Consider the following 9,856-nt stretch of genomic DNA (forward strand, 5'->3'; position numbering starts at 1 on the left):
AGTGCCAGAAAAATTCCAAAATATTCCTTGCGCGAAATAATCTTTCTGACGGGCTAACTGGATATGACATTGCAAGTGCGTTTGGTCCTTCACGTCACTCAAAATGTAGAATCATTTTGTGGCTTAAAACTGATGACTGCATTAAGCCGTTCCTGCTTTTTTGTGAAGGAAACACCTGCTGGTGAATCCAATGTTGTCCAAAGCATCTGGCACTAATTTACTCGAAGTCTAGGCATATAACATGGCTGTATGATCACCTGAGTGTGTGTGTGTGTGTGAAAATCATATTGGTAAGATCGCATATCTGTCGCAAGATAAAACCAGTCATTATATGATAACATCGATCGAACCAGTTAATCCAAAAATACCTCGCGTAACTGAGATACCGATTTACACATCCATATGGCTCATACCAACCCGTAATTTGGGGCATGCCCCACGAGATGCGCCTTCGTTTACTGAATAGCGATAGTAAACTCACAATCTAGCATTGCTAATTTTTGTTTTTCTGTTGAGCGAAACCTCGACCTTGTTTGACAGAACATGGACGGGTATTCTGTACAGATTTTTTGATGAAGAGATAACTATCAAGAAAAAAACAAGTCACCTCCCAGAACCCAACTTGACAGAAGAATTCGAGCCCTTATTTGAAAAATTACCTTGTAGGATTCAAAGGCGAAAATCGAGTAATCGTGATGAACGGTTTAGAAAATTTTCTGGATGCGCTGGATATGTGAAACATTGGCCCAAATTAACAATTGTGGCCTAATATCCTATTCTGTCCTGCTCAATTGGGAGGTTTATTTTGTTGGAACAGATGTTTTTAGAAGAGAAAAGGTGTTTAATTTGGCGGAATATTGTACCACAGAAGAATAAACCCAGTGTTTGTATGTCGTTATTTTTGTCAGCCAGCCACAAGTTTTCAGTGACATTAATGTTTTCGGATTCGGAATAACGGATCGAACACCAAGTCTGTGGCCATATACCCTGGTAGTCTGTCGTGGAGAGACAAAGGGGAAAAGCACTTAGTGACCAAGCAGGTTTCTGAGGAAACTCAAGCAACATTACTGTTGCTGTTACCAAATTCTCATTGACACGTAATTTTTGTTATCTGAAAGTGGAGCAGATGTGTCTGACCCCACTGGTCTCCTAGGTTAATGTCTGAATGGCAAAGTATTCTCAGTCTATCAATTCAGCTCTGCCAATTTCCCTACATGCTGTCTTGGTTCAATAACAGCATGAACAATTAGTGTTCAAATTGAAGTGATCATGATCCCATGGTAGCAGTATTTCATTGCCGTTTTAAAAACACTCTGTTCGGCTTCTTCCACAGAGATATGAATCAGTAGTTCTCTCTTTTTAATCTCAAACGTGCAAACTATAACCCACCTCATCTATGTTGAAAGCAAGAAAGTCAGTGTGCCATAAAAAGACAAGTAGGCAAACGTGGTCAGTATTGGTAGTGCCAGTAAAAGTAGAGAAGTCATGATGAAGATTTTGTCTTAAAAAGCTAATCCAATCTGTGCTGTGAAGCTAAGCAGTGGGGTACAGCTGTTTCATCCTGATCGGGATACATCAACAGTAAACACCTAAAAAACTCAAGGACTTTCTGAACCTGCGAGCTTCTAGCTAGCAGGTCGAACACAACCGTTTGACCACAAGCGGCTGATCAGCTGTGATTAACTCTCCCTTGGAAAGGGTACACCACCGGTCATTGTTCAATCACGGAAAACACATCAATGTCACATGATGACCGATGATTCAGCTGTTCACTGAAAGGACCCAAAGCAGTACTTGAAAATTAAGCTGTTGCATGAAATACTCAAATAATATTCCATGCTCTCACAATCAGTTTGACTGTGCCAAGGGGCAATGTGTTTGTCCAGCGAAAAGTATTCTTTGAGTCAAACTGATAGCACCAGTATATTAAAGATACGGGAACATAATCCCTCTGGTCTTTCATGGCTATCTCCCGGTTTCCTAGAAATTATCGTCTGCAGTGGAAAGCATATCTAACCTCCTCCTTATCAGGTTGCCTCCTTTCGGTTGATGGTTTCTGAGACATTAATCAAAACAATGAGGTTCTGCGCACCAATAGCAAACTTGAGCAACCAGAGAAGGAATGACTTCCAGCTTTTGGTAATAAGTTGTAGTCAAACTTGGCCTTTACCTCATTTAAATATACAGCCGACTATTCATTTTTTTCACAATAACTAACTCTTAATTTCCCATATCGCTGCTCAAAAGCCATACTGCAATCGTAATTGTTTGACAAATGTCCAAACAGAAACGTATATGCAAAAACATGCTGTTTGATGTATGAGACTCTCGTGAACATTTGGTTCCTGCAAGAACCATGTCAACGGACTGTCACATCTACCGTTTTGTCAAAAGTTCTTGAATAGCAGTTGAACCAGACACTTAAATAAAAGCGAATTTCATGCGCTATCTGTCCCAAACTAAAGCGTGGCTTTTCGGTTGTTCGACCAAATGACAATCACTTTTTTCAGTTTCACATCACTCTCGTTTTGAACAGTCGTCCTCCTGTCCTGGCGCAATTATTCATGTGAATCCACACCAAAGGGGGGCAAGCACTGGACTCGAGTTTCGCTCTTGTTAGAGCTCATCAGCAGTGTATATCCAATGGCCGTGCCGGGGTTTGAACTCCGGACACCTGACATGTGAGGCGAACGTGTTGCCACTATTTCACCAGCGCACGTTGGACGCATCTGAATTCTCACGTCTGAATGGGTGAACGTGTTCTCACTTGAGCGATGTGATTAGTATGCCCGACACATCATCGATACGACATCACATGCAGCGACAATCACTTTATTCTCATCATTACCCACTGGATCACTGACTAACTTCAATCATCAGACGTTTAAATTATATAGGTTCTTCTCACAGGCATACATGTCAGAAGACTGGCACCTTTACAGTTACGATTGCAGTATGGCTTTTGAGCAGCGATATGGGAAATTAAGAGTTAGTTATTGTGAAAAAAATGAATAGTCGGCTGTCTATTTAAATGAGGTAAAGGCCAAGTTTATTATTTGCTTGTGATTTTATTCCATATACATATATCTCGACAATGTAACAGAAAGAAAATTGGAAGGTGGTCTCTGTTTGGCTCCTCAGCAGATTTACATCTCACTTGCTGATATGAATTTCCGCATCCACTTACGTATTCTCGCAAACCTATTCACGAGAACAATGTCCTGCAACAACTGAACTGAAAAAAGGTCTGCAGTTGTATGAATATAAAAATTTCTTGTTATTAATGTATATTACTGTTATTCCACCATTCAGATCGGTCTCCTGTGAGCCACTTTTAAAGTTCAATAATGAATTTTTCTCGGGACTAACCTCGTTTACCAAAGTTATTGATGTTTCTAACATTCAACTTTGATGGACAAAGTGAAAGCTTGAATAATTACTGTAGTGCGTAGGTTGAAACGCGGTATATTGGAGAAGCCATTGGCGACTCTCAGAAGATAGTATTAGTTCTCCATCGTGGGCAGTTTACGTTTCATGAAAAACGAAAATTATGACCAAAAACGTTCGCCTTCTAGCAGACTAGGGATGCGTGGCCACACTGGATCTTGTGTGATTCTGAAGACCTTTTGTAAACGGTCAAGCCTGTCGAATATATCATTTACTGTGAAAAGAAAAGACAATGCGTTTATGACTAACCGGAGACTGAACCGTAGCTTACGTGCACTCAGAACTGCGCACTTAATTCGAAGATATTTGGCTGGATGTGATGATATATTGGTTCCACTAGACCTATAGAACAGGGAAGAAACCACCCACTCAAGTGTCCGAACTGGTTCTGTTCCAATCCGGAAAACAAAGACAGCGTGCCCTTAGGGGATCGCTTTCTTCCGAACGGCCTTGACATTTGAAAAAACGTCTTGAAACAGTTACCGAATTTCACCAAAAAGAAGATTCCGCCATCAAAGAGTACTCCTGTCTAAACTTTGGATAATACAAAATCCTTGTGGTTGCCGGCGTTCATTCGGTAAGCTACTCAAGTGACGAGACCACGTGTGTCATAACCTGTACTTTTAACAAGCCGCTAGTGAATCTCTGACGACTGAATTTTTGTTTCAGCTGAGAATGCATCACGATTTATTATCTCTGTCTAATGTATATATATATATATATGTATATATATAAATGTTCTTAAGATGCTCATAAACAAGAGATTTAGTTGGTTTCAAGGTGATTTTACCGCAAAAAAACTACACTAGTGTACAGATAAGCATATAGGTTAACTTTCGTGCAATTTAAAGTAGAACTCAAAGTTCATGTAAACTAGGAGAGTGAGCCTACCTGTTGAAACCCAATCGTGGGCTTTCGAAGAGTTCCCAGCAGTAGATTACGTTTATGCGATGTCATCGAATTGTTGTAGGTGCCGTTGGTATTCTCTGGATTTGATCTGTGTGATTTTATTAGCATATAAGGTCCATTTCTATTTACCCATTGTTGAACCTCTGAAATTAGTCGTATCATAAATGACTGGATTCAAATACACTATCAGATTAGAGCTTAGTTTACCACCCTATCCACAAACTTTCACAGTTATTCCTCTCTTTGACAACCGCAAAAAGACAAACAGGCTTCAATACGCAACGAATGCAAAAAATCATTAATAATAAAAGGAGCATACGCAAACGAATAATCCTTTGTTTTGAATTCAACTGGGCCAGCCGAGAAGTAAGTTGTTCAGCTACATGAACATTCACTACAGTAAGATTCATAGTAGCTGAAAATTACTGAGATTGTTTTTCGTCTGAGCATGGCACGGTGTTTTTAGAATGCCACATGATTTAGTGACAGTAATCGGTCTATTTCCCTAATAGAACTCGTTGATGAAAATCAATGTACAGCCAAATAACTGCCTCGTGATTTCTTGTTCCACCAAGCAAATTAAGCCTATAATTTCCATCAGTATTATTTTTCAACTGAACCAACAGTGTGAAGTCAAATAGTCCTTTACAAAGGAGGCCAGGGTTAGCAAAAGGCTGAACTAAACCCCATTTTTCTGATGTTCTTTGCCTGAACACGCTGCATGAGGGCCGGTTACGTTTCGGGGCGAAGTATTTTGCTTGACACGAAATCGTTTACAAAGTTGCTGGGATTTTCTGAATTTCACCAAGCTGGTTGAAAGTTCGATGTAAACTAATTTGCATTCAAACCCACGAAACCCTTCCCTTGTAGCCGAGCTGCCCATAATTTAGTCAGTTGTGCAGTGAAGTTATAAAATATCTTCTCATTGCACACAGTTTTCCAGAAAATCCTAAACGGTAACAACCTCAATTAATCGTTTGAGAAGACATTTCAGATGAGTCAGTTCTCGGTGGATGCAACGCAGTAACCCACGAATAGGCCTGTGATCTCATTCGTGACCACTGACTAGGAAAACCCAGCTCAACGAAACAACCAGGTGCTTGACAGTCGTCTTTTTGAAGAAAAGGCAGATAACGTGGTGATAGGCCGCGACAATAATAAAGTTTGATTAGCTGAAAACTCAGATCCACATACTGACAACACACGGATACTTTAATTGCCCGAAGGTGTTAAGCAATAGATAAAAAAGCTAAACACTTAGTCACGTATCTAACTGGAAGCATTCAAAGTTTTGCTGTAGTGGTGATGATTGATTGTGATTTTCTTCTCAATTTTGTTGGGCTTCATTATAATGAGGAGCTGACTAGAATCCGTCTGTTCGCCACGTCGCTAAACTATATTTCAGCCATCGATGAGCACTTGCGTTGAACTTCCGAAGCCTTCAAGCCAGACAAAACGACGTCTTACCACATGCTAGGACAAACCATTTTGAAAGTCCAAAATGTGAAAAAATTTACTCAGTTCATGGAACAAAGAGTGCAGTGAGGCCAAAAATATAATTCAATAAACCATAGGTTTTTTAATGAGTCAGGGGAATCGCTTAATAAGCTGAGTTTGACTTTCAATTTAAGAGACAATTTGGAGCCATTAGGGTGGTATTCAAAAGGCCGACTGGCCCGACTGTAATGATTGCATATTTTTTCCTCATAAAATTCAGAATATCCTTTATTGCGTAAATAAACTGCATTTATTCTGTGAAACGGAAACGAACACTCATATGCTAATCACTTCTGTTTGGAGCTTATCAGTCTGAGAAAATCCAAGTTACAAAGAGAATTTCGAGGTAGTTAGATGTTCACTAGAAACGAAAAAAATAGTATAAATAGTATAACAAAATGTGAAAAAATTCCACTCAAGTAGCATGTTTTGTCATCTCCATCGGAATTTTGTTTTCTTTCCAACACGCTGAACCATCGGCATAAAACTCCTGGAATGAACGGTTATTCTACGTCGAAACCCGAAACACCTACCTTTTTCCAAATGGGAACTCGTGACTTTATAGCGTCAATGATGAACTGGACAGCTTGCAATGCATCTGCACGGTGAGGTGAACTCAGGGCAATTCCAACGCTGATCTCCCCAACTGGCACCTCACTAGGATGATGAAAAATGCAAAAACTAATTACTGACTTTGATTAGAAACGCGATGGCATATTGATCTGTTTGGTTTGTTAGCGGATCAATGAGAGTTAAATAAAACAAGCTCACTGATATCGCCAGAATAAAACACTGAGGGATAATGGAAATCAGCCTCAAGGAATTTGTTTTTCGGTGTTTGTAATATATAACGCGCACTTTTCATTCTCCAAAAATTTATCCAAATTTCCAGCCTATTCGTTTGGTGCCTCTTGTTGGTCCCCAAAATACGTCCCGATGTAGAGTTACATTACTGAAAAGTCTCATCTAATTTACTGTTTACGGGGGCGTTGAAATAGCTCCACTAAATTTTTCATATGCATGGCATGCTCAAACGCCAAAAAACTAAAAAAAAAAACAGAAATCAGAAAGTACACACACAAGAGTCAAAAGGTTCTGCCCATCGAATTTTAATAGACGGTGTAACAGACGTTTGAATTCACCTGTGCGGCGCTGAAGTTTTAGATTTGGGTAAAATTTGGGTAAATTCAGAAATCAGACACACACAAGAGTCAAAAGGTTCTGCCCATCGAATTTTAATAGACGGTGTAACAGACGTTTGAATTCACCTGTGCGGCGCTGAAGTTTTAGATTTGGGTAAAATTTGGGTAAATTGAGAACAGGACTCCATCAAAGAATTGGTCTGATATTTATCATTGTATGTGAAGTCATCATACCTACATATTGCTTTACCTGAAGTTGAAAAAACATATGCTGGGTAAAAAATGTTAGCAAGGCCACTGACGTTGGACTGCTTTCGTTGGTTCAGATGACAAAATACAATGCCTCAAAAGCCAAACGACAAATGCACAATCACATACGTAAATGGATGTTAATTCTGCAGGAAGGCTGAAGTGCGTCTGACAAAAATTCGCATATAATTGCTGTTTTGGTTTGTTGAACTCAGGGTTCGTTTCTTCGTAAGAAATTCACATCCAGATAGTGAGTGTGATCTGATCACGAAGGCTTGGTTCAGTTACACGCGTGTGCTAGGAACGTACCTGTAATTTGAGACCCGAAAACCTGCCGCATCGATCTCCGAATACATTCTATTCACTGTACCCAGAGTTGACCTCACTAAAGCATTCAGAATTTCGCTGCGCAGTGTCGAATCGAGATTATTATCTTTTGGTGGAACCATGTCAGTCAATCAATACCGGTTCACAGAAGGCCGTGACACATGTTATTAGATTGTGTTGGAAAGAAGAACCTGACCTGAGCGGCCCACCATCCGATTATTTCCGTTCCACGGTTTTGTTGAAATTTGTCCTTATTTATGATGTAAAACTGATGGGTTTTTAGTATTACGACTGAGGAGATGAGAGCGGAATGCCAAATTAGGACAGCTTTTTTCTTCATTTTATATTGTTTTTAATGCAATGTTCAACTAGGTAGGGACTACTTATGTGTCCTTCTGTAGAGTGGTTCCTGTTCGAGGAGGACGTTCTTTGTGTAATAACTTAGAATTTCAAACACAATTTGTTTGTCTTAAGTCTGGTGGAAGGGAGACGGTACAACTGCAGGTAAACATTGACGAATTTCTTAGACGATAATCTACTGATATAGATATTTTTTGTACCCAAGACTCACCCATAGAAACACATTAGTCCAGAGAAGTTCCGCTGAGTAGAGGCCTTTCTCCAAATTAGTCTTCACATAGGGCTCATTTACGTTGTCTCGATAGTCATACCTATGCATACCACTCTTCCTTTCGAACAAAAACTAATCCCAGTATACCCATAGTGCAATATCTCTCCTGACAATGATTGGGTTGTCTTGGGTTTCGAAGTAATCTGACAACAGTTAGATGTCTGAACAAAGACACGAAGGTAAAGTTATTAGAAATAACAAACAAGTCCGCGACACCTCTTTCTGTGGACACTAAACCTTAGATGACACCTCTCATGACTGACTTAATATAAGTTGTTACCCATCTCCAGTGAGGATCATATTTGGTGAGGGCCTGCAAGCGGTTTTAAAAAATTAACAACTTGTTGCAATTTCTGTTGTGGCAAGAGCCCTAAAACAGATAACACAGCAGTAATGTTTCTAAAACGCTGATCATCAGAAAGAGATATAAATGTCCCGTCTCGAGGGAGGACTTCAAATGGCTGGTTGAACTGGGTCCTTCCGGTAAGCTTTTCTCTTCTGATCTTCAATTTTCTGTTAAGTTTTAAGGGACCAACTAACAATGTTCTCTCAAGAGTACTTTCTGCTCTTATGTTAGACCAAACAATAGTAAACAATGGTTGTTAAAACCTAATTCACCAAATGCGATACTTTCAGTGGGACACACATGAGATTAACCCATACTTAAGATAGTACTTAGAAAAATTGGCTTCCTAGGTGGGAGAAAAACCATGCCGGGTTATCACGTGACTGACTTGCTCTCACTGCAATATTAAGAGCTCTCAAAAGAACGCCTGTGGAAAATGGAAGGGCGTAGTTTATTCTGATTGTAGTGTGAGGCGATTTGGTAACTCTTAGCACAGATTAGGTTCGCTTTCACGACGAAATCCTAACTGAAATATGATTTCGTTTACCAGCTTAGAGAATGTGTTGCTAAGTGTTATTGCGAACTTACCCCAGTCGGTGAATTATGGCGACGTATTCCAGTTTCGGCCACTGAATTCGACATTCTTTGGCTATGGTTTTCATCACAGTGAGGGCCATTGAATTGTACGCCTCGTACTCCAAATATGTAACTGGATTTTCTCCATCAGTTGAACGTGTGGTACCTTTCAGATTGAGACTCCTTAGAAAAAAGACTTACCGAAAAATGTTGCAATCGCACCACATTTGGGGCTTAGCACCTTTGCTACCACGTCATCCGGACGTACTGGCAGTTCCGTTAGTTCGACGTAACTCTGAATCTGCAACAAACTTTTATCTGCTGTCGATTAACTTACCATTTTCCTACCGCTTCTATCCACCTCCAAGTGGGGGCAATACTCCCAGTTCACTTGAGTCAGATATATGTAACAAGGTATTATTATCTTCTACGTCAATATATCGGAGGTCCAACGTAAGGAAAAGAGATTTTTCTATTAGCCTCAGTCTTTTTGTTAGAAAAACATCTTTGGTCAAACAAACTTTGGGAAATGTCCCAAAATCAGATCAAACAATTCTTTGGCCGTGCAGGTAACCGGAACCAGTATGAGAGTCGATTGGAATCCTGTCAAATCCTTGGCTTCTCCAAACAGAACGACGCGAGTCTGTACGGCTTGTTTCATACAGAAGCCACAAGGATGCCTACAGAAACAATCAGCTGAAACGAAAACAAAACCCACATTTTCTCATAGTA

At 40.0% G+C, this 9,856-nt stretch overlaps 1 protein-coding gene across 1 annotated transcript; it reads right to left on the reverse strand.

Annotated features, from left to right (window-relative positions):
- Window positions 1-6,271: 6,271 nt before the first annotated feature.
- Window positions 6,272-9,551, reverse strand: T265_12921 (hypothetical protein; the record flags this gene model as incomplete). Its single annotated transcript, XM_009166289.1, has 5 exons — window positions 6,272-6,343; window positions 6,387-6,510; window positions 9,137-9,290; window positions 9,326-9,425; window positions 9,462-9,551. Coding segments are annotated over 5 exons (453 nt in total), but the record flags the coding sequence as incomplete, so codon positions are not given.
- Between the last annotated feature and the right edge of the window lie 305 nt (window positions 9,552-9,856).

Source organism: Opisthorchis viverrini, assembly GCF_000715545.1.
Source record: "Opisthorchis viverrini unplaced genomic scaffold opera_v5_24, whole genome shotgun sequence".
NCBI classification, from domain to species: Eukaryota; Metazoa; Platyhelminthes; class Trematoda; order Opisthorchiida; family Opisthorchiidae; genus Opisthorchis; species Opisthorchis viverrini.